This window comes from Lycium barbarum, chromosome 2 (assembly GCF_019175385.1).
Source record: "Lycium barbarum isolate Lr01 chromosome 2, ASM1917538v2, whole genome shotgun sequence".
NCBI classification, from domain to species: domain Eukaryota; kingdom Viridiplantae; phylum Streptophyta; class Magnoliopsida; order Solanales; family Solanaceae; genus Lycium; species Lycium barbarum.
Genome location: NC_083338.1, coordinates 146,660,857 through 146,686,969, shown reverse-complemented (window position 1 = coordinate 146,686,969; position 26,113 = coordinate 146,660,857). Strand labels below are relative to the sequence as shown.

Sequence of the window (26,113 nt, the reverse complement as noted above, 5' to 3'; positions counted from 1 at the left end):
TGCAATGACAATAAGTTCTTAAATAAATTTATATCCCACGTCAAAAATATTGAGAGTACTGAGTTCAGATAAATCCGATGCTATAGTATTGCATCCGCCTTTGGGATAAGGAAGTTGCCAAGCTTTCTATTAGCAGTAGGGTTCAAAACCATAATATGCGCATAACCAACACATCACATATGCACTCGTACCCCTAGACTAAACCCCGAGAACTCCGGCTCAAACATAAGTATTCATGAAACGAAACCAAGATTCCGAAAAATTGGCAATCCAAGTAGGACCTTTTCTTCACAAAAGCAGAAGATAGCTCGTAGGAATTGCAGATAACATTGCACACATTGCCATTACAAAAACACAAAAATCATATCAGAAAGATAGATTTGCATCCAGCATATCTGAAAACATTTTGCAAGCGACATTTTGCTTTTTGAAGTACACAACATGTACCACAGTAGGATGATTTATTCCATTAAAGAAGTTTCATGTCTAAAGTCCAAACTTCTAAATAAATGTTTAATAGAATCCCTAGGAGACTAACACATCAAGTCAAAATTCAGTTCCACTCCTCATTTGGAGGGATTTTGATTAAATTCTACATTCCGAGCTTGAAACAAATAGATTAAGCACATTCACTATTCAAGCAGTGGAACTCAGTGGCAGACTTTCAGCTCACTTGTTGCTGGTGAGTACCATACACTGGATAAGCCCCATAGGCGGCAGCATACATCCCTGGGTCGTGTGGTGGTGGGAATGCATACCCGTAACCATCATAGAAATGTCCACCATAGTATGGGCTCCCAGTCCACTGGTTCCCAAAATCAGATCTTGACTGCAATATTCCACAGGTAGATATTGATAAATACAAGCATAGATTGAGACATGTTAAAGAATATGGCATGTAACAGCTTAGTTGGTGCCAGATGCAATTTATCAGAGATTACATATCAATACCGTCCCAACCACCAAAAGTTATCTCACACCTGTGTCTTCTCAATAGCTTATGCAGCGTGTAATAGATTCCCACTTCTACCAAGAAGCATAACTTAAAGAGTTTCTGTAAGTCAGGCAACTGTTGGACACAAGAATAACTATGAAACATGACGGACACCAGCCACCAGTGAAAACTTGTTCTAAGCATTAGTCCATCTGTCTTGGAGATTCTTTTTATCTCCAAAGACATAAAAATTCAAAGAAGCAATAGAGAGCAGACAGAGACTTGATGCAACACAATCACAAATAGAGCATGTTAAAAGAACCTGGTGTCTAACAGCTTAATTGGAGCAAGATGCTATTTATCAGAGACAGCATACCAATAGAGCCTATTACCACCCTCAGCGGAGGGGGAGGAAGCAGCAGCTATTTTGATCGTCTTGCAGTAAAACCATATTTAAAAACACTAATTCTTCCTAGATAGCTTATGCAGCTTGATGATAGATATTCCCACTTATACCAACAAGCATAGCTAGGAGTTTCCATAATCAAGCAAATGTTGGACAATAGAATAACTATGAGATGCGTCGACAGATGCTAACCCAGTAATTTATAACTTGTCCAAAGCATTGTTCGCCTGTCTTAGAGATTCTTTTTTCCCAAAGACATAGACTTCAAAGAAGCAACAATAGGGCCAAAGAGGTGATGGAGAAAGAAACAGATAATACCTGTTTATTTGCAGGGTTTCGTCCCCAAGAAAGGCGCACTGTTTGCTTGCCAATAACCGTTCCGTTCAACTTCTGTAAGGCTTCCTCTGCATCATTCCTGCCACAAAAAATTATAAAGATTTGTTACGAACATTTGCTGTCTAATAAGATACCTAACGACTTAAAAATCACCAACGACGAACTACCTGTTTGCGAATTGCACAAACCCACACCCTTTCCCAACTGGTATTTTTACAGAAACTATTTCACCATACTGTGCAAAAGGTTGTCTAAGGTCTTCATCACTGACATTGGGGTCGAGACCTCCAACAAAAATCTATAATGATATTGATTAGCCAAAAAGACTAAAAAATTAGAAAAAGAGGAAAGGAAAGAATAGTGTTAGTTAACAAACTGTGGTATTTGTAGAATCTGCATCAGGTTGTGATCCTTGAGCTGGTCCACCATTGGAGTATCCACCTACCAAATGCAGTTTAGAAGCAAGTAATAAATACTAAAACTGTCAATTTGACTGCCACAACATCCACAATAATTGTTTGAGATAACAAACCATTATGTTTGATGTACACTACAACTACAGAAAAACTGCAAAAGAAAATCAACTACTTGCAAATGAAGTGAAATTGGAAACAAAACCTTAATGGTTAATAAGGAAGGAAGCACATTAATTTACTTTCCTGCTTTAGACAATTATAAAGACCTATAAAGTTAACACAAATCTCATTCATGCTTTCACTTTTAGGTGCCAAATAACAACCTGGTACATATTGGTTGCAACTAAAACAATCACTAATGTTGTGAAAATATCACCTAAAGATAACAGCTACAAGCAAAGATGACAGTTACAAACACAACCTCAAGAAAGAAGCTACATAACAACCAGGTTAGGTGCCTGCAATCCATTTGCTAGTTGAATGAGAAAGGTGGTCATCCCCCCCCCCCCCCCCCCCCTCAAGATTAAATTGCAATCCATTTGCTAGTTGAATGAGAAATGTGGTCATCTCTCCCCCCCCCCCCCCCCCCCCACTCAAGATTAAATTTTGTTAGCTAAACTTTGTAGAATGTAGAAAGCATGTATCCTAGAAAGTTGACTTGAAGAACGAAATTACCACTTTTTAGTCCAAGTCATCACTTCAATGAGTATACAAATATCAAAAACAAGGCATGAAAATGATTAAAGGAAGGTCATAAAAGAAAGGCATATGGTCAGAGAAACATGCGAACATAACATGATAAAGAAAATTCTAGGAAGGAAAAACAAAATTCTAAACACCCTGTAACAAGAGGAAATACGATTGATGGGAATACCATGATATTGCATATAAATCAGTAAGTCCACAAGTGATTAATTTCCTCTAAAATATCACCAATGCTACAGGGTAGGGGAATATGTGCATCTGTCTTGATAGCAGAAATGATAGTGGCACCAGATTCAATGATGCTCTTTTGAAGTTACTAAATCAGAAAAAGAAGAAAGAACTAATTTTGACTTTATATGCTCAAAAACGTTTTGCAATTAGATTGATTTTCTTCCAGTCTGTCTACCCTTTCACCAGTGTTATCAAAGGCGCGCTTTAAGCGCGCTTAAGCCCTAAAGCGAGGCTCAAAACATGTTGAGCCCTTCGCCTCGCTTATGTGCGCTTCAGTGTCATCATCAAGGCTCTAAGACATACTTTTCCTTGCCAATGAGCCTCTCTTGAGGAGGTAACACAAGATGATTGATATTTCACCGTTACCTTAATATTTTTACAATTTCTTTGTCCATATATTTGTTATTCATGCTTATTATTATTAATCTTGGACTAAACATATATATATTTGTATTTTTGCACCATTGCGCTTTTTTTCATTAAAGCCCACGCTTTACATGCGCTTGGCGCTTAAAGCCCCAGCTGACCTTAGAGCTTTTTTCGCGCTTTTCGCTTTTGATAACACTGCCTTTCACCGACTTAACAGAATTCATGAAAGGAAAATCTGTGAAAATAAAGTTCTTAGACCCCAATTTTTTAAGGGATCAAGCTGTAAGGTATTACTACTAACTAGGCTACTCAATTTCTTTCCTTCCACAGGGGTGTTATTTTCTTTCGTCTAAAAGAAACTTGAGAGAGATATCAACAACTAATGCCAGCAAAGACAGAGATCTAAATTACATCGCTCATTACCTTGAGAAGAATATTGCTGTTGGTATCCTGATGATTTCCGTGGTGTGGCGGCACCAATTCGCATAGGCCTGCTTGAACAATACACACCATTCATTTCAGTCATAGCTTGAGTCCTCTCATTATCATCTCCAAACCTTACAAAACCATATCCTTTTGAACGACCAGTGTTGGCATCTATGACAACTTTAGCAGCTTTAACAGAAGGATATTTTTTCACAAAAGTTTCATGCAGTAAGGTATCAGTAACATCTGCAGCTAAATCTCCTACAAAGATGGAAAGATCAGAACCGTTGTTTGCTCGCTTGTCACCCATGCTGAATGTAGCCCAATTCAGACGGAAAGGTTGTTCCACATTAGGCATTGTCATGATAGAATATGTCAGCAGAACTTTCTCTGCAGCTGCATGTGTGAAGAATTCCACAAAACCATATCCTTCAGAGAAACCAGTCTGTTTATTGCGAATTACCTTGATGGAGGCAACCTGCATAAACAAGAGCCATATAAGCTGACAAGAAAATCATGCAGCCAAAGACTTCACTTTCGTCCTTTTTTCCCCATGCAGCAAAGTCAATTTTGGGTGGAGCAATGAGTCACTATATGACCATCTCCAAGAACATCCGAAATTTAAAATGGTTTTCATCTTCAAGAGTTGCTTTGCTTCCGGTATAAATATATGTTAAACTGCTACCAGGAGTCCTTATACTGTCATTAATTACTTAGTCTTCTCTTGTCATTTAATTTGAGCACTAGAGAGCCTTAATGTTCACCAACTTGGTTGTGGCATGACCTGCCATACTCATTGACATGGGCGACAACATAAGTAATGTGTACTGTGTTCTTAGTACAGAGTAGCCTTGTGCACCAACAGAATGCAGGGTCGACGTGCTTTCTCAGAAGGTTCTCAATAACATCATAGATACATAATATTAGCAATTTTAATGGTTGTCATCCAAAATTTGCTAAACACCAAAAAGGAAACAATGAAGAGAAAATAGATGTTTCAGGAAAAACTTCCTTACGCCTTTATTTATCTCCTCATTAAGCTTGCTTATTGAGAAGAGATTAACATGACTTAGAAATTTAATATTAAGATAACTATACTCCAGCAAGACTGAAAGAATCCCACTGACTGTAAAAGAATAGCATACATTTAAGGAATATTATATTGTAATCTTCTCTCAACTCCGATATCTTTTAAGAAAATTCCAGATTACATAATTAGAGAGTTCAGAGAAGTTGATACACAAAATTCGAGAACTTCAGAAGATGTACTTAAAGATTTTATAACATGAATTCTTCCAACTACCTTGAAACATTAGACAGTACCATATTATCCTTGTAACTATCTTCTTATCTGTATTATTGTCTAGTCATATCAAACAACAATGATTACCGTATCAGAGAGGTTACAAGGAGATTACATGATGAATCCATATTAACCAAAAGGTCAAGCTTATACCTTTTTAGTAATTTCCAAAGCTGTTATGATATTTAATGTGGAAAACTTAAGGCTGACATGAGCTTTACACATCTTAAAATTTGGATTCAGTAGCAAAAGTTTCAATCTTGAACATAATTTTTTACAATAATCTCTTGCAGCCATAGAGAAGCTTCCAACTTGAGCTCTTAACTCGAATACAGAAATGCGAGACAACATTGTCTCCTTAATTGGCAATGAAATGCTAAAATTATTACACTCTAGTTAAACTAGTAGAATTATTGCCTTGCGTATTTCACAATAGAATCTGTAACTTCCCATTACAGAATATTTTCTCTAGAAAACATACAAGGAATACCATATAAACTTTGAACAATCTGCAATTTCCCCCCTAAATAATAAGCAAGGAAAACAAGATATCCAGTGAAGCATGGACTAATCAAGCAAACTATTCCGTTTGAGGACCCGTCACTAAAACATACAAGAAAATTAATTAAAAAAAGTGAACTTTACTTCAAGAAAGTGCATGGGACAGCTCCTACCTATAGTAGCTACCATCATTCTACTCAATCCACATAAGAAAACAAATCCAGATTCACACTTAGCAACGGTAATTACAACAACACACCCAATGTAATCCCACAAGTGGGGTCTGGATAGGGTAGTGTATACGACAAAATACTAAATATAGCATGACAAAACATGCTTTAAAAAAAAAAAAACAGTTACTACAACAAAATAATACTATAATCGAAATATAAGAAACAATAGATAATAGCAGAAGAAGAATCTACAAGAGCTCAGCAACAGTAATTAATCACCGAAAATAATAAATACCCAAGACATTACTCAACTCTCACAAGTGGAGTCTGGAGTAGAGTTTACACAAGCCTTACCTCTTCCTCGACCGCGTATATATATGTGGAATAACAAACAACAACAAACATAGCAAGTGTAATCTCACAAGTGGGGTCTGGGTAGAGTATACACAAATCTTACCCCTACCTCGACCATATATATATATGTGCAACAAACAACAACATACTCATCACGTGTTGAAAAAACAATAATCTCACAAGTGGAGTCTGGAGTAGAGTTTACACAAGCCTTACCTCTTCCTCAACCGCGTATATATATGTGGAATAACAAACAACAACAAACATAGCAAGTGTAATCTCACAAGTGGGGTCTGGGTAGAGTATACACAAATTTTACCCCTACCTCGACCATATATATATGTGCAACAAACAACAACATACTCGGTGTAACCCAAAATGTAAGCAGCCCTTACCCCTACTCGAACATATCTATCAATATATATATATATATATACATCTATATAAAAATGAGGAAAAGAAAAGAGAAAAAAACAACCTCGTTAGTGGAAGCAAAGCAGCTACGTAGATAATCCTCATCCATCCAATTATGTAAGTCACCAACCCAGATCGTTCTATTCTCAGTATTATTAGATCCTCCTCCACCTTGTTGTTGTTGCTGATGTGGCGACGGCGAGTGCGGCGCGTGTAGGATATGGTGGTTGTGGTGTTGGTGGTGATGATGTGGATGATAAGGCATGTAATGGGGCCCATAATGTGGGGCCGCCGGCATCATTGGATGCTGCATTACCATCGCCGCCGCTGGATACTGCATCGCCACCCATGGCTGCTGTGGCGCCGCCGCTACACTCACCTCTGTTGGCGGCGGCGCTGTTGGCGGCTTAGTTTCTTGAGATTCACTCTGCATCTTTTACCTCAAACACAAACCCTAGAGAGTAAACTAACTCACATACACACACGTAAAAAACTGTTATTTATATACTTACTATAATTAAAAAAAAAATATACTATATATAGAGATAGATATGGGTGTACAGGAAGATTTATGGGGGAGGGATGACGGGTTCAGTGAAGCCCTGTATGATATATTAGCCGTTAGATTAAACGGTGGTTATCGATATCTACCGTTGATCTTTAAGAATGTTTTGGATATATACCAAAATAGTTACTAAGTTTTTACCTAGTTCGTATAAATTTAGTCGGCTACTTTTTGACTTTGTCTTTTTGCACCTCTTTGGGTTTTTTACAGTTACTGAAGTGAGAATTTTTTACGTCCTATCTCTGATGGGTTTTACAGTGATAGACGTGTGACAGAAATTGTTAATAGTACTAGCAGTAGTATTGTTGGATTTGGCAATTCTTTGACATGTACTGTCACGTTACTATTTCTCCTTTTTTTTATTGTACATGTGGAAACTTGAGAAAATGACAAAAAATTATCCTAAATTTTTTAAGTTAGATTCAAAATAGTTTCTTAAGTGTGCATTTAACACTTTTAATCTCCATGAAATGTTTACTGAACTTAGTCCGGTATATTTTTAATGAAAATAATTAAAAAATAAATATAATTATAAACTCCAAGAAAGTCTCATCAAATTTTAAATATACAGCACAAAAATCTGCACTAGACTCTAAAAAATATAAGAAACATGCCGCAAAAAGTTACACCATACTCTAGAAATAACTTAAAATGGCAAAACTACAAAAATTGTACCTCTAAATGTGAGTTCAAGCTAATTTTCTTTCTTTTTTTTCCATAGCTACGGTCACGTTAAACAGACAGAGTTCAAAAAATATTTGATAAAGACTAACAGTATTAACTTTTGAAAAGCTTAAAGAACCAAAACCATTAAGTGCATACTTATGGGACTATTTTGAACCTACCTTCAAACATAAGGGACCATTCTTAATATCTTCTCGTGGAAGTTGGTTCAAGTATAGCCATACTTTTTGCTATTTATCTTATAGGAGTATAAAATATGTCTCAAATTTACTTTGCGGTTCATAGGAGCCTCATTATTATCTTTCATTTTAAATATAATTCCTTTTACTAATAATTTTCCACTATAAAAAGTTAATTTGATTTAGTTGATACAGTAAAAATCACAACTAAGTCTATTTAATTTGGACCCTTTTTCGATTGTTCAGAAGTGTATTAAGTTAGAACTTTTTAGTTATTCAAATATAAGCATCAAATTATTAATTGTGTAGGGCACGTATAAACTAATTTGGAACATTAGGGGGTAAATTTTGGCTTTTTATTTGTCTACATGGCTTTATCGTGTTAAATGTCAAGCAAGTTGGACATAAGTTAAAGGAAAGGTCAAATATGAGACGAAACTAACGGGGCATAACTCTCATAAATCAAATTAAAAGTTGGATGAGGGAGAAATATAAAATAAATTACCCGTGCATACCTCCCATGAATCAAATTAAAGATAGATAAAAGGACAAATATAAGACAACTCGAATATTTTAGAAATAGTTTGAACTGTTAGTTAAACCTTTTAAAATTCTCAAACTTTAAAAGGATTTGGAGGTATTTCAAAGTACATAAAAATTTAAAATCAAGATTAATTTTGTATAATGCATAAATTACAATACATCTATCAGAAGGGCACATTTAAAATAATTCAAGGTTAAATGTGCTTTGTCAGATAATATATACGAATTAAAAGTAAAATTTCAATAATTAAGGGACCAACCCTAAAATAAATATCACTTGTCTTACTGCTCTATATTTTATGCCAACTCGTTTGATCTTAGATTATGGCGTTAATTAATTTTGATCTATACTACGTAGTTATTTTAGAAATCATGACAGATAATTTGAGAAATAAAGTAGTACTCCCTCCGTCCTATATTATCTGGCCACATTATTAAAACTATATGTCTCAAATTACTTGTTTATTTACGAAACCAAGATAGAATTAATTAAATTTTTCTCATCTTACCCTAAATATTAAATGTTCTTGAAAATAATCAATTAAAATGTATTTATTGGAAAGAGATAGAGGTAAGATAGTGAAATACATCTTTCATTTATGATTTCTTAAGAGACATGTAAAATGGAAAGTGACTAAGTAATATGAGACGGGAGGGAATATCAATTAGCTTCAATTAAATATACTACTGAATGAGAAATCATGAACGTCTCCAATATGAGCTCCATCGTGTGTAGTATGGAATTTCGAGCTAGTGGAGGAGCTAACAAAGACGACCACGTTGTAATAAATTCATCCTTGGATTGATCATTCAATTTAATTTCAGGCCATGTCTTGTGCAAGCATTAATTGTTACCAAAATTAGATAGGGATAGATACGCAGCGATTTTTGAAACTATGGTTGGCCTTGTCTTTTTTTTTTTTTTGTCCGTTCGTCACAAATTTATATGAAAAATGAAACTGTAACCACAAAATAAATACTAGTAATCCCTTCGTTCACTTTTACTTATTCAGTATTCTATTAATAGATTTTCACTTTTACTTGTCACTTTTAGAATATCAAGAGAAGACAATTTATTTTTTTCTGTTTTACCTATAGTATTAATTACTCACTTCAAATCATTTTTCAAATTCAATAAAAATATGCATCAATTAATATTGGTGCATTGGTAAATTATATACACCATTTATTATTTCTTAAACAACATGAAAAGTTTAAAGTAGAGAAGTAAAGTGAACGGGGATTATAAAATAACATTTTCGTACTTCCTCTGTTTTAAAATATGTGGTGTTTTCATTTTGTTTTAAAATAAGTGGTGTTTCATAAAATCAAAAGGTATTGATTTTTTCTTTCAATTTTATCTTTATTTAAATAAGTGGATATTTACATAATCGGAAAACCATTAAAAAGCTACTCCCTCCGTTACAATTTAAGTGTCTTAGTTTGATTAAGCACAACTTTTAAGAAATAAAGAGAGACTTTTGAATCTTGTGATCCTAAATTAAAGATGTGTGTAATGTACTAAAATGTTCTTTGAATCTTGTAATTATAAACTCGCCATGTAGGAGGTTTGAATTATCAACCTACTAATAAATATAAAAAGATGCACTCTTTTTGGAATAAACCAAAAAAAAAAATATGACACTTAAAATGGGACGGAGAGAATACTTTTTTTTCAAGACATTTAATTAAAGGTAAGTTAGTAAAAACACACTCATTACTTTTTAGAAGTGAGTAATTTTTTTAAGAGGTGTACTCAAGCTAAAAACGCCTCTTATTATGAAATGGAGGGACTAGAGAGTAATAAATAAAGTACATCCCTGTTAAAAGTTCTCCACTCCAATAGTAGCATTTAAAATAAGGGTCAAAATGCCCCTCTACTTTGGGAAAAAACTAAAAATACCCTAATTACAAATTTGGGTCAAAAATATCCTTCCCGTCATGAAAGTTTTCAAATATATTCCTGTCTTAACGGAAATCCCCAACATAACCCGATTTCACTTTTAAACCCGCTCCATTTAAACTCGGCCCAACTACATAAAAAACTCATATGCGACCAACTTGTTCCCGAGTACTACATCTGGAGCCACTAGGCACAGGAGCGGGTAACCCATATGGATTTTTTATTTAGTTGGGTTGGGTTTAAATGGAGCGGGCTTCAAAATGAAATCGGTTATATTGGGGATTTCCGTTAAAGCAGAGGTATATGTGAAACTTTCATGACGGGAGGGGTATTTTTGATCCAAATTTATAATGGAAGATATTTTTAACGCTTTTCCCAAAATAGAGGGGTATTTTTGACCCTTTTCCCTTAAAATAACTACTGTGTTCAGATTTTTATGTCCGAGTCTTCCAAGATTAAGGCATATTAAAGATTAGTTAAATAATTAACGTTAACAAGATTATTTCTTAATGCATATCTTATGTAAACCATGCTTATAACAAAATTCTAGGATTTTTTCTTTTAAGAGTGTACAGTGGCAATTTCCAATTTAGTTTCTAAATCATCATTCAAAATTTTAGATATAAAACTCAGTTGTCTTTCCTAATTAAGATTTCAAATTAATTTGCAAAATCGTAATTAATTTCCTTAATTAATTCATGCACAGGTTAGTTCCTTTTAAACATGGATATGCTTCATCCCATTTGCTTTATATATAGTACGAATTGAAGTTAAAATAATTAAACAAAAACTTAAATACATAACAATTCACACTTTACAGACTAATAATAAAGTAAGATACAAACCATTATACATAGTAGTTTAATTACATACTGATATATATAAAAATCACAATAGAGACGCATGTCCCTATTTTAGATATATCTAAATGCTAAACTAGGTGGCAGAAAGGGAAAAATACTACTAATATTACCGTGGAGTGTGATGGAATGGAGAAACTTTTCATACGAACCACTTCCCTTTTTAGGATGCGGCTCGGACTAGTAAGCTTCGAATAAAAGATAGCTAAACAAAAAAAAGGATATCATTAACTATAGTCTATAGATATACTATGTATATCCAACTTCCTAATCCAATAAATTCAAGTACAATATATAGCAGTTGTAATCAATCAACTGATGGGGCTTATGTATATTCTTTTCATCATGGAGGTCCAACTGCATGACCAACACCAGGGCTGTGGCCTGGACCTCCATCTTCTGAAACATTAACATTGCCATGCATGTTATGATCATTATCATGACCAAATTTGAAGTAGTTCTCTGCCACTACTTTTCTTTGGCTATTTTCTCCATGGCTTATTATTGTTTTGTTGTTCTTCTCTTTCTTCAAGACCCTTCCCTCACTCAATAAAATACCATTTGAGAACAAGATCAATGTTAGGAAAAAAGCACAAGTGCACACTATCGTTGGTTCAGCCATTTCCTAAGGAAAACCAATTGTAGTGCTAACTCTCTCTCTATGTCTCTTTCTTTGTACGCGGGTTGGTGGTATGTATGATTCTGGAAGTTGATACTCCTTTGAGGTATATATAGAGGCAGGAGGCTATAGTTTAACGGACAAAGACCTTTTTAAAAAGTATTTATGAATAGATGGGGCAAATAGGAGTCCGGAGCCTAAAGGGTATAAAAATACACGGTCTTACCAAAAGGGGATGACAAAAAATTAATATACCAAAAGGGGTATATCGTGGATCAGCCCACGATATACCCCAAAAAAAAATTTCCGTAACAGACAGAAATCAACGGAAAAAAAAATTATTGTATAACGTGGACTGATCCACGTTATACAATTTATATTGTATAACGTGGATCAGTCCACGTTATACAAGTTATATTTTTTTCCCGTAAAACGTTATACAGTCCACATTTTCCTGTATTCTGTTGCTACTCAATCAAACTTCAAGCTGTTTTGGTTTTTCAAAATCTCTTTTTCTTCCTCCAATTTGTTTCAATCTGTATGACTACAGGATGGAAAGTTGAAACCATACTTGAAATCGCTGCCTATTCCAGAAGTAAACAATGAACCTGTCAAGGTGGTAGTTGCAGAGACTCTTGAGGATATGGTGTTCAACTCCGGGAAAGATGGTTTGTATTATTCTCTTAAGCAGAAAAAATTCAGAAGTAGTTATCATTTTGCAGGATTTCTGCTGCAGCCAATTGTCTAATACATTTTGTTCTTGTTCTCCCTTGCAGTACTGCTAGAGTTCTATCGACTTGGGTGTAAATACTGTGAGGAGTTTGCTCCAGTCTTGGATGAAATAGCTCTCTCATTTGAAAAAGACCCTGAAAAAATATAACTTGTATAACGTGGACTGATCCACGTTATACAAAAATTGTATAACGTGGATCAGTCCACGTTATACAATAAATTTTTATTTTTTTTTGTTTTTCGTTGATTTCTGTCTGACACGGAAAAAAAAATTTGGGGTATATCGTGGGCTGATCCACGATATACCCCTTTTGGTATATTAATTTTTTGTCATCCCCTTTGGTAAAGACCGTGTATTTTTATACTCTTTAGGCTCCGGACTCGGGCAAATAAATTGGGTCAAAGTTTAAGCTAGTGAAAATGGGTCAAATCAATAAATGGGTTAAAAACTTATTCGTCAAAGTTAGCTTAATTCAAAATGGGTTGAGTTAAGATGCATATGGGTCAATAACAATTAACAAGTCATACATAACTTAATTACCCGCTTTTCTGGCAAACGGAGGGTATAAACATGAAGATTTGCTAATAATTTGGGAAGTTGCGGTCGAAGAAATGGAGCTTATTCTCTTGACAGATTTAAGAAACTTATGGAAGGTTTTATGAAAGTTATTTATTCGTTGATCAGTAATGGAGTCAGAATTTTCAGTAAGAAAATTCAAAATATAATATACACACTTATAAGACCAAAGTTTTTTTACCTGTATGCACAGTACGCATAATGTTTCAATGAAAGACCGTCAATTGACTACCCTTCGACAAGTGTAGTTCCGCTATTGATTTCAAATGTACCGAAAGATATATGTTATCAACCTTCCTTGTACTAAGTTTACATGCGCAAGCTACCTTACTTGAGTTATTTGACCACATTGCATGCCCGCCGTCCAATTTGGAGCAATACTAAACCTCCCCCCCCCCACCCCCCCCCCCACCCCACCCCAAAGAAACACTTATTAAACAGAATAATGTCGTGTCATAAAGAAATTTTCTACTAGTAGTAACTATGTTCAATTATTGAGATCATATTGCCTGTTCTTAAGACCCATGCGATAATGCCATTGTGGGAGTTCAAAAATTTAGGCATTTTTAGCACATAGGATAAAAAAGAGTGTTATATTTTTTGTTGATAACAAGTAATAGGAGTTTCGTGTTTTTTTATCAACTTGTTCAAGTTTTAGACGGTACGTTAGTGTGGAGCTTACTAATGCTAGAAACTCCCACTAGCTAGTATTGAGAGAGACATTTCTGGTACAAGTTCAATATATAAAATTTTGTCTGCAAAAATAGTATGTCCACCATACGTAGTACTATAATTTTTTCCATGTGCTCATGTAGTCAACTACTCAACTTGGTTCATGCACCCACGAGTCAAAGGTCCTTTAAAATGTTTATTATTTTTAATGTCTTTTTAATGTGATCATTTGTCCTTTGGGAAGATATTTTAGTAACTCACTAAGTAGAAATCTAACTTATAAAAGGAAATAAACAATAGTGAGACTGTGCGAGAGGACTTAACAAAATCATATTTTAGATATTAATCAAATAATATATAATGCCCAAATATATTTCATGATTTTGGCATCCCACATAATTAGTAAGGTAACAAAAAAGTCACACAATAACATAACTGGATTTAAGTTATATTATATTATATTATATTATATTATTATTATTATTATTATTATTATTATTATTATTATTATTATTATTAGTTTACAAATGTAATAATTTTCTTATACCATCATGGCAATTTAGCATGTTATAACAGGGTTTTTCTATTTCACCAATATATATTATTAAATAACTGTAATTACCTTTTAAATGACTAATTATAATCATCTTTTACACTTTCAATACATAGAATTAAACCCCAATAAATTATATCTATCAAATAGGTTACCATGCAACCAACAAAAGCTTGTCTTAAATACTTATTGACCTGAAAAAAATGATTTTGATCACACACTATTAGAACACTGTGTACAAATTGTTGGAGTTTGTGCATTTTCATATTAAAAATAAATATATTAAAATGAATTGTATCTTGTCATGTTAGTGGCCATAAATTGACCAGAAAGTGGTGGTGTAATTTATCCTACTAATTACCCCGCTAAGGCATAACTCTTGTAACCACAACCTCCATCTTCTTCCTCACTTAATTACCGATTACTTTCTAATTTACTCTATGGATGATTTCTACACCTATATAAGGAGGTGTTTTTCTTCCGTGAGTTGTGTAATGAGAAATATGAGAAGTGTGGGTAAATATTGTGAGGTTGGTGCAGTGAAAGAGAGAGTTGAGAGAGAAAAAATATTCTAAGTTTGCAACTTAGTCACTATAAAAGAGAATATTTTTATGTTGAAGGAAGGTGTTCTTATTGGTGGAGCTTTGGACTCTTCAACTAGTCCGGAGTTATTTGAGTCACACGAGGTTGACGGGCTGTTGTATCCAGGAGGAGACAAGTCAAGAAGGTTATTGCTGAATCGGTGAAGATTATGCTGCAGCGAAATTGAATCTCCTAAAAGAAAGCGAGATATCCGCACCTCAACATGAAGAATATTTATTTTTATTCATTTTGTTCACTTTATTTTTCAAGTGTAATTTAATTGTAATTTGTGATATATTCACCGCGTTAGATCGGGTAAATAAATTTCGAACAACTGACCAATTTTTGGTCGGTAATCCTTTAAAAACAACGGCGTTCGATCGGGTTTTTCTCGGAATTGGCTCTATTTTAAGTAGTGAATTGAAGTGGGAGCATCAAATTGTACTTTGAGTGGAATAATTCATAGTGGATACTAGGAGATCATCACAAACTGGTCACGTATCTCAACAGGATTGGAAAATTTTCTAGTTGAGTTCAATATTTTCTCAAAGATTCCTACTAGTTTCAAGCTTTATAATTTTAGTGTTTATTTATTTCCACTTAAAGGAAGATTCTTCAAGAGAAATGGATCTTGCCTAGTTGGCTCCCAAAGTTGGGGAAGTAGATTCGACACTCAAACAACAAAAATCCAATTAATTCAACTGCTGAATCCCATAAACTATGGGCACTTTTTCTCTATTTATGCCTTTGGGTATCTGACATTCGTTCAATCTTTTCTATTTTCATCATGATTTTTTTTGACAAGGATATGCACTTTCCTAGGTAGCATGGTACTCACTTAGGTCAAATGTTACATACTCTCAAGTTGCCTTTTTTTTTTCCTCCTGGGAAGGAATTGAATTTTGTATACGGCAATAGTAGCGACGGATCTAAAATTTTCTTTAAGGTATTCAAAATATAAAATAAAAATAAAAAAAAGAGATGAAAAAGTTATGGGATTTAACATTTATTGTATATAAGCAAAATTAAGTTTAATTTTATATATACAATGTAATTTTCTGACGAGAGGGATTTGGATGAATCCTTTGCGCACCCTAGTCCGCCCATGGTGTGGGAGTTAGGTTAGGTTGAATTTTTTGAAGAAAAAATAATAAAGTCCCATGTAGAAGCACTTTGGATGGTTGCGTACTAGTGTACTCAAAGGTTACTTATTATCTTTCAGTTTCAAGACTTTTGTCCCTTGATATTCATTAGAGACTAATAGTTTCGGAATGAGTAATATTCTCTTTTGGATATACCCAACAAACAAGTGAAATAATTTTCCCTTCAATGCTCTTTCGAGCTAAGTGCAAAGAAGATTTGAACTTTATGAATTTGAAATTCTATTATATTTTGTTTAATTTATTAGATTCGAAATTTATTATTCATATTCATTTAATTAATTTCTTATGACTAAATAAAGTCCCATAAGACCATAAAGCACTTTGTTATTTGGTTCGGGTTCAGCTTCTACAAGTCACAATCAGGATGCGGCTTTATTTCTAGCAGTTTTTGATATTGTAGTGCCAAGCACACAGAACTTTTTTCTCATTCAGGTATGGTCTTTTCCCCTTTCTAACGCACATTCAATCGTTCGTACATGGCCCTACTGATTTATTTCCGATAGGAGCTTCAAGCAGTACCACTGTGGTCCTCCAAGGAGAGCTTTGCTTTTGGTGAGAAAAAAGAAAAGAAAAGAAAAGAAAAGGGGTAATTTGCACGATTGCCCTTCATTCGGGGTGCTCTTTAATTTTTGTCCCTCAAATTGCTAGTCTTTAATTTTTGCTCTTCTCCTAAAATACCCCGAGGTTTTAGGTTCGAACCTCAGCTTAGTCATAAAAATAAAAATAAAATCGCAAGGCAAGGCTTTGCAAAAAGTCTGCCTTATGCGGCAGACTTTGCCTTAAGGCATAACTAAAAGTCTGCCGGAGATGGCAAACTTTGCCTTATAAGGCAGACTTTTAGTTATGCCTAGCGAGGGTTCGAACCCAGAACCTGAGGATATTTTCGGCCACCTTTTAGGCGAAGAGCAAAAATTAAAGACCAACAATTTGAGGGGTAAAATTAAAACCGCTCCAAAAGAAGGACAATCCGCACAAAAAAATGAAAGAAAAGCAACTGCGGTATACCAGGTCGAGACAAATATGGACCCGTTCCAATGTTTAGTGAATCACAATCAATTGCACGATTTTCCTTATTCGGGGGTGGTCTTTAATTTTTGGCCTCAAATTGCTGGTCTTTAATTTTTGTCATTTGTGTAATAACTTGAGGTTCTGGGTGCGAACTCCAGCTCAGTTAAAAAAAATCGCAAGACAGAGGTTCGTAGCAAAAGTTAGGCCTTAAGGCAAAAAATTTCCCAAATTAGGCCTTCAGGCATAATTTTTACCCGAATAGGCCTAATTTTGAGCAAATGTTAGGCCTTAAGGCAGAGGTTTTGCGAAAGCCATTGCGAATTTTAATTTATTTTTCATTGAGTGGGGTTCTAACCAAAATCTCGGAGTATTTTCGGCCACTTTTTTAAGTGAAGGACAAAAATTAAAGACCAGCGCTTTCGAAGTACAATCCACGCAAAAAAATGTTGATATAGTGGACTCATTCCATAAGCCCAATCACCGAAATTTTGTGTACATCTTTAACGGACCAGGCCCAAATGTTCTTCTTTTCTACAGGCCCAAAGTTCTATTTTTCTACAGGCCCAAAAGTTCTTCCTTTTCTACAGGCCCAAAGTTTCTGTTTTGCAGAATGATTGGTAATACACGTAAGCTGCCTCAGCCTGTATAATATCCGTAAATTACTAAAAACGTTTTCATCAAACAAAGCTCAAAGTGCAAATTAACTTGAACTAAATCAACTTCAAGTATATTATAAAATAGGATTGGATTAAATTAATCCCGATTTCAAAGTTCACAAAACAGAGTTAGTTATTTCTTAAAATAAAAGATATTGTATGCGAAAAAATGGGATCAATTGTTGAAAAAATCACTCCTATTGCTATTGGAGGCTCTCTTATTTTTACGTCGAAACCAATTCCAACCAAGTTATGGTTGCACTGCAACAGTTAACTTCGAATATTCATTAATTTGTTATCTTTATTAAATTGAATTCACCTTTTCTCACTAAAGCAAATAGTGATTTTAACCCATATAAAAACATCAACGAATTCTTAAATGGCCTTCACGTTTATGTCAACATACATATGTACGTTGAAGAACTGAGTTACTTTACACATTATAGACTTATAGTCAACTTTTTCATCAAATGTACGTAAGTGTGGGTTACCCCGAATGCCTTATACTTAATATAGTTGCTGCCAAATAAATAAAGACAACACACTGAAAAAAAAATCTGTGTACTTTTGTTTTTCAAATGAAACGGTTTAACCAATTTCAAACACTAAGAGCACCTCTATCCCCTAACACTAGGAAAAAAAGGATCTCTATTGATCCCAATGTAAGAACTTTGACTTTCACAAGCTATTCTCAAATCCAATTACGTCTTCCTTTGCAATCGTAGTATTAGTCTGGCGATAATATTTAATGCATGGCTACTTTAGGTTTAAGAATTTATGTTAGAACGTACAAGTAGTTAGACATATAGAATTATGCTATATGTCAACCGCAGAATACATCACTAGCATTTTAATGCAATGATATTAACGTGATCGAATAACAAAACGTTAGTAGCTTAGATACTCATGCGAATTAAGTCGTACCAATTACGACAAAGGAGTACTGGTCAAATATACATCAAATCATGGTAAAAAAGTTTGAATACGGCTTTTGGCTAATCACATTCAAAACTCAAAATTTAACACGTAAAGTGGTTCATTCAGTTTGGTCGGTAAGTTTGGTATAGACGAAAATATGTTTCTTGCAGAGTACTTTATTTTAAAAATTAATTTTGGGCAAAAACTTATATCCGCACCTGATGTTTACAACTACTCACACAAACTTATAATATTTAATGCATGCTTTAAAAATTAAACTTTCCCCTCAACTTTGAACAATAGACAATTCTTCCCCTGTTATCTTATGCAATGACTATTTCACCCTTATTTTTTCAATCCTCCATTTATATAATACATTTTTATATTATATATAATATTTATTTATTTAATCTAGGTATTTATCGGTTTTTATTTTAGTTCATTAACATTATAAGTAGAATAATACTTTTATGAATTTGTAACAAAATCTAATGCTATTTCTTATGATTGTTATTTCAATATTATATGCAGTAAGTATGTATATATGTAATTTGTAAATGCATGTATGTATATTTAAATTGCACTTCTCATATATTCTCTATTGTTATATAAATAAACAAGTTTTGGTTGTCACTAATGGAACATTTCTTAAATTATAGTAATAAAATTCATTTACAGTATAAATAAATCATTTTAAAAATTTGCCTCTATTTTAAAATTGCTTTTGCATTACCTATATAGAAATATATTTAAAAGTTATTATGGCCTGTTATTTTTCACTTGTATAAATAAACTAGTTATAAAAACCCGTGTTGTGCACGGGCCCAAGCGCAGGTGAAAATGTTAAAATTGATGATTAACTTTTTTTTATGAATATTAGATTTGATATATAAGCAACTTTTATTTGATATTATTGAAGTACAAATTTTGAGAGTGCGATTATTCTTCAAGAAACAAATTTTTACTCTATTAGTATTTCCAGCTATTTATATCTTTGTAAAAATAATTTTGCAGTCAACACAAGTAAATCAACAGAGAGCAAAGTGTGAAATTTTCCTTAAAATACATCAATATTACATGTTCAGTTTATTAGGTATGATAATATACAAACTAATTAATATTACATGTTGAGTTGATTGGTTCTTACTATTCCCTATGTTTCAATTTATGTGAACCTATTTTCTTTTTAATTCGTGTCAAAATGAATGATCTTTTTCCTAATTTGGAAACAAATTTACTTTATGAAATGATTTACAGCCACACAAATATTCAAGATTTATTTTGAACCATAAATTTCAAAAGTCTTCATCTTTCTTAAATATCATATCCAGTTAAATAAATTCACATAAATTAAAACGGAAGGAGTATTAAACAAATGCGGAAAATTCGTTTACACGGCAAGAAAAAGAAAAGGTTAAGCCTACTTTGTGGCGATGAACCAAATTGGTCTAAAAAGTGAAGAAAATAGAGGGTCCACATAAGCAAAACGTGGCAATCACAAAACAGAGATTGCTGATGTGCGCCGAGCCTGATGTCCCCCCCCCCCCCCCCCCCTCCCCTCCCAAAAAAAAAAAGAATTGAGCAAAGCATTTTGAATAAGCACACAACAAAAGCACGCAGGCGTGTTGGAGTATTAAAGTTTGATTATTTTTAATAAAATTAATTTTTTGTTTATTCTGCTAATTTATTTTATTATAGAATATCATTAATTTATATACTCAATTAGTATTTTTTACTTTTTTATTCGCCTAAAAGATAATATTTATTTTTTATAAGAAATTTGGTACATAAATTAAAAAAATGAAAGATATCATAATTTTAAAGAAGTAAAAAAAAAGAAGACCAAAGTTGATAATGTAAGGATAAAATAGGCATTTAAAAAAGTCAATTAGGATAAAGGGAGGAGAATGTCTATCGTTTAAAGTTGAGGGGGAGTTTGATTTTTAAAGCATAATTGGGGGTGTAAATGATTTTCATCCTAAATTAAGGTGAAAATGTGTTTAATTAACTGCAGTTAAATTAAATGATAAAAATTAAGGAATATGAAGACATGTGTCATATATTCATTAAGTTGATATAAACATCGAGTGCAGATAAGTTTCAACCTTATTTTTGTATCATTTTAGTGGTTGGTTGACCAGTATAAATGCAGGTGACATACATAAATGGAGGATATGTTTAATATAGTGTGTTGATGAAGCCTTTGAGTATCAAAGGTTCCCGTTATATTTTTGAGTATAAGCTTTCTAGTTTCTATGAATGATGGGGTACGTTAATGATGCCATTACTGTTTCATTAATGGGTTTTTTGATTGTAAAATTGTTCTTACACAACTAATCTTTCTCCATTCGTGGATATGCATATCTGTAATATTGGTTTTTCTATTAATGGAAGTTTCCTAAATTTATTTTTCTAATCAAAATTTAGAGGAGCTTCCTAATCTTCTAAAGTTATTTTAATCAAATCAACTAAGTTAATTTAGATAGTCAAAAATGTCTAGTTTGACATAGAATTACTCTTAATATTGTTTTAGTGCCTTTTGTAAACAAAAGTTAACATTTTAATTTATGTATATCTTGTGGAAGACCACATCCCTATCCTACTTTGACACGAATAATATAATTTACACGTGATTTTCTTTAATTTTTAAAATTGAAGTCGAAGTTCACCCAAAAATTGGTATTGACCATCAAAATTAAAGCAAATTAGGATACCTTAAGTAGCGAGCAAGGAGAGGGATGATAATAATAGAAGGGGTTCCAAGGATTGATCAATACATTTTCCTCTCATTTACTTTCTTTTTGTTTCCCAAGTGGTGTTTGATATTTATTTCAGGTACGACTAATACACACACATCTCTGAAAGTACTACTTTAAAGGTAAACTGCTCGCTATTAAAGACGATTTCATGCCCAAATTTCAAACTCGAGACTTTCATTAACTATATTCCACCATGACCTTCGGCGATTCTTCTTATTTCACTACAAGAAAGAAGATATTTGCTAACAAATTTTTTTGTTGCCACAGTATTGACTATTGTTGCGAAAAGTAATTTTGGCAACAACATTTTTTTATTGTTGCATAAACTTTCCCCATCGCTGTTATTGCAACGACGTGCAAACACTCTTTTGTTGTTACCAAAAGTACTTTTTGCAACAATAGTCAATATATGACAACAAAATTAAATTGTTTGGCAAAAAAAAAAAAGTTCATTTTTAAAAGTTTCACCATATATTCCAACAATAAAACTAAATTTTGTCAAATATTAAATTTTACCAATAATATTATTTTTGTTACCAAAAAATTGTTGCCATTTCTGTACTTTCTCGTAGTGTTTACTAATTGCAAGTTGCATTTAAAGAATCAAAGTTTAATTGGAAAATGCTGCTAGATTTGTCAAATGTAGAATTTACTTTATGACCTTTTTATATTGAGATAAATGTCATGTTGTCCCTTTACCGTGGCACAGATGCTTATTAATGCATTAAAATTAGTACTAGTTACATACGGCATATAGATTTAAAAATTTCAGAAGCGTACCTACCATGTTGAGGGAATTTTAAACTTTAGTAGTTGTCTCTTTGACATCATTACTCCCTTTCTGTTCCATTATTATTTCTACGGAAAAGGTCCAAAAATACCCCTGAACTATTGAAAAAGGCTTATAAATACTCTCCTTCCACCTTTTGGTCTAAAAATACCTTTCCATCCACCTTTTAGGTCTAAAAATACCCTTAAGGTTTGTTTTTGGCTCAAATATACCCCTCAAACTAACAAGTTAAAATTAACTCTTTTAAAAAGCCAAATGGAAATTTGTAATTGGTCAATAATAAAATTCCGTAATTTAAAAAAAAAATCCAAATTTTAAAAAAAAATTGCCAATAATAAATTTCCAGTAATTTAAAATTCCAGATTTAAAAAAAAAATTGCCAATAATAAAATTCCGTAATTTACATATTTGTTTTAAAAAAAATTGTGTGGAAACTTAAAAATTAAAAACTAAAAAATTTAAAAATATGAACGAAACTGTTTTTTTTTTTTTTGCATTTCGTGAATTAATCAACGAAATATGTTTTTTTTTGCATTTCGTGAATAAAAAAACGAAATAGGAAATTATAATTTTTTTTGCATTTCGTGTATTAAAAAACGAAATAGGATAATTTTTTTTTTTCGTTCATATAAAAACGAAATTGGAAAATTGGACAAAATATATTTTCCAATTTTGTTTTTATATGAACAAAATTAATTTTTTTATCCTATTTCATTTTTCAATACACGAAATGCAAAAAAAAAATTATAATTTCCTATTTCATTTTTTTATTCACGAAATGCAAAAAAAAATAAAAAAAATTCGTTGATTAATTCACGAAATGCAAAAAAAAAATCAGTTTTGTTCATAGTTTTTAATTTTTAAATTAAATAATATATGTGTCCAATCACAAAATGCCATTTGGCTTTTTAAAAGAGTTAACTTTAACTTTGTTAGTTTGAGGGGTATATTTGAGCCAAAAACAAACCTTAAGGGTATTTTTAGACCAAAAGGTGGAAGGAGGGTATTTATGAGCCTTTTTCAATAGTTCAGGGGTATTTTTGAACCTTTTCCGTTATTTCTACAAGCCGACACCTACCGGCTGGCGGCTACCACCATCGGATTAATTATAATCGCGTGTCTAAAGTTGTTTTAAAGTGATAAACTACAAAAATATTAAAAAAATTGACTATACGTAAATATGAATCTTGAAATCGACTATATGTGCATTTCTCATTACTATAATCCATCACCATCATTCTCCTATGTTATGATTAACGTCTATAATTTTATTTCGCCTTAATTATAAAAAATTGCATTTACTTCATTGCTCGTTACTGGTATGCACTATTATGATATAAGTTTGATATTTCTTATTTTTCACACATAATAAACCAGAAATGGAGAATGTTATAAGAGATAATTTCAATAATATACAATCCAGCATAAAATATTACATCCACATAGTCATATTTTTGATTAAAATCTGCATAGCATTTTTTTTTTTTTTTTGCAAAAGTGTTTATACACACGATATACAACATGATGAACTTATTGCAGATAGTGTATCGACCTTGTATAAAAGTTTATCACAGTGTATAAAAGGATCATTAGGGTAAATATAGGCAATTTCGGGTAAATATTTTCCCCAAATAGACATACAGTGTTATTTTTCCATAATAATAACTATATCTCAATCTTCAATTACAACCAGTAGCGCAGCCAGAATTTCCGTCGAAGGGGTTCAAAATATAAAAAAGTAAACATACGAAGAAGCCTAAGGGGGTTCAACATTTACTATATATATAAAAAAAATAATTTTAACCTTGTAAAAACAGTATTTTTTTCCGCCAAGGGAGTTCGCTCCGCCACTGATTACAACAATAATTATATAAATCTTCCGTGACTATCATGTTTCATGAATGGACCCTTTTCATTCATTACTCAACCATCTACGTTAGTACAAATTATGATTGTTTAATGGAATTTTTACAGCCCATAACTACATCGAAGACTTATTTATTAGTAATAACTACCTTTTTAAAAAAAAATTATATTTGGTAGCTTAATTATTTATCAAATTATCATCTATAACTTGTTTTCGTAACTGCAGTGTATTTCCTTAAAACTAAGTACCTCTCTCCTATTTACGCACAATTTTTATTTTTTTTCAAATATTTTTCTCTCACCTATCAAATCTATTTTCTCCGTCACTGCTCTTTCTCTTTCCGTTCCATCTCCTAGTGTTTTAAATTGATTTTCTCCCTCACCCCTCTTTCTCTCTCTGTTGGCGCACACAGAGATTATGGAAGTAGAATTCTCTTCACAAGCAGACTCCAAGACGTGGCTTCACAAGTTAATCGCGATGGCGTTCATCTCCTTCGATTCCTCTCAAAAGAAGAATGTTGGGAATTGCTCCACTTGAAGATATTCCCAAAAGAAAATTTTCCTTTGGAAGAACTAATTGAAATTGGATACATAATTGCAGAAAAGTGTCAAGGCCTTACTCTTTTTGTTGTTATAGTTGCTGGACTTCTATCAAAGATAGAAAGATCTAAAGATTGTTGGGAAAAGTTTGAGGTAAATTTGAGTTCAAAACAGTTGATGGACATAGTAGATATGAGCTATCATAATTTATATCCACTTAAGTCATCCCACGCCTCTAACTAGTCCAATTGAAAGTCTTTATCTCCGGATAACGTCTTTTTTGTAGCAATCTGAGATGACTCGCTTCTTTCCCGTGAGAACACCAATGATGAGAGTTGTGGAGCTTCATGCTGAGTTGTGGAGCTTCATGCCCACCAAGTGTTTGATAAAATGTTTCAATATATTTCAGTGAATTTCTGTGTATTAACAAACAATATATTTAATTTTCAGTATATTTCAGTATATTATTTCGCTGTATTTCAATGTATTTATCTTTTTTTGGTGTAAATATAGTGAATTATCCAATATAGAGCTGATTTTTACTACACTTTGTTTTCACAACTTTTGTATTTCACTGTATTTCAATGTATTTCTGCATTTTGTATTTCTAATTTATGAAACAGTTTCTGATATATTTTATTGTATTCCATTGTATATACGCATACTACAACTTTATATTTCTTAAACAATTAACCATATTTCATTATATTTCAATGTATATTTTTCAGTGATAAAAGTTGAGAGAGATTCGTAAGCTTTTATGGAAGAACGACTGTTATGCGTGATTTATGGGAAGGTTTAAATTGAATCCCATAATTTTGTTTTTTAAAAAACTGTTTCATAAATAGGGCCTGATTTTACTCTTCAGTGATTTGTGTGAAATAAGGTTGATTTAAGTTGACTTACTATTTAAAAAGGAAAAGAATATTATGTTCCAAAAATATAGCCTATTTTTTCTCTCAGATTTTTTTTTAAAAATATGTTCCAAAAATAGAGCCTAAAATTACTCTAACATGTTTTGTATTTCTCTGTATTTCGTTGTATTTCACTGTGTTTCAAAAATGCGAGATATAATTGAAATACAACCAAAATCAGCTACGAATTGTAATTCTTCAACTTGTAGCTATAACTAGTTAGAAGCTATTAAAAGGTAGTTATTTGTGTGAGTTTTAATCGTTTAATCCTCAATTTATAATGTTAAATCAGACATAACTAAGAGCCTGTTTGGATGGGTTTAAAAAAAGGAGCTTATAAGCCAAAAAAAAAAGTTGGATAGGCCAACTTAGATAAGCTAAGCCAAATGGACCCAATTAATTTTTTGAGCTTATTTTAAGCACAAAATGACTTTAAACTGACCGGCCAAACACTCAAAAAAA

General features: G+C 32.7%; 1 protein-coding gene and 1 long non-coding RNA gene across 2 annotated transcripts; one reads left to right on the top strand and one right to left on the bottom strand.

Annotated features, from left to right (window-relative positions):
• Positions 1 to 418: 418 nt before the first annotated feature.
• Positions 419 to 7,087, bottom strand: LOC132627905 (polyadenylate-binding protein RBP47-like). Its single transcript, XM_060343516.1, has 6 exons — positions 6,633 to 7,087; positions 3,821 to 4,301; positions 2,053 to 2,117; positions 1,844 to 1,974; positions 1,659 to 1,755; positions 419 to 829 (listed from the first exon to the last, which is right to left on the bottom strand). The coding sequence occupies exons 1-6, from the start codon at positions 6,999 to 7,001 to the stop codon at positions 665 to 667; spliced, it is 1,308 nt and encodes a 435-aa protein (XP_060199499.1). The 5' UTR covers positions 7,002 to 7,087; the 3' UTR covers positions 419 to 664.
• A 4,540-nt stretch (positions 7,088 to 11,627) lies between these two features.
• LOC132623435 (uncharacterized) lies at positions 11,628 to 12,841 on the top strand. Its single transcript, XR_009576236.1, has 3 exons — positions 11,628 to 12,027; positions 12,472 to 12,589; positions 12,698 to 12,841. It is a non-coding gene; the product is annotated as an uncharacterized LOC132623435 (long non-coding RNA).
• The last annotated feature ends 13,272 nt before the right edge of the window (positions 12,842 to 26,113 follow it).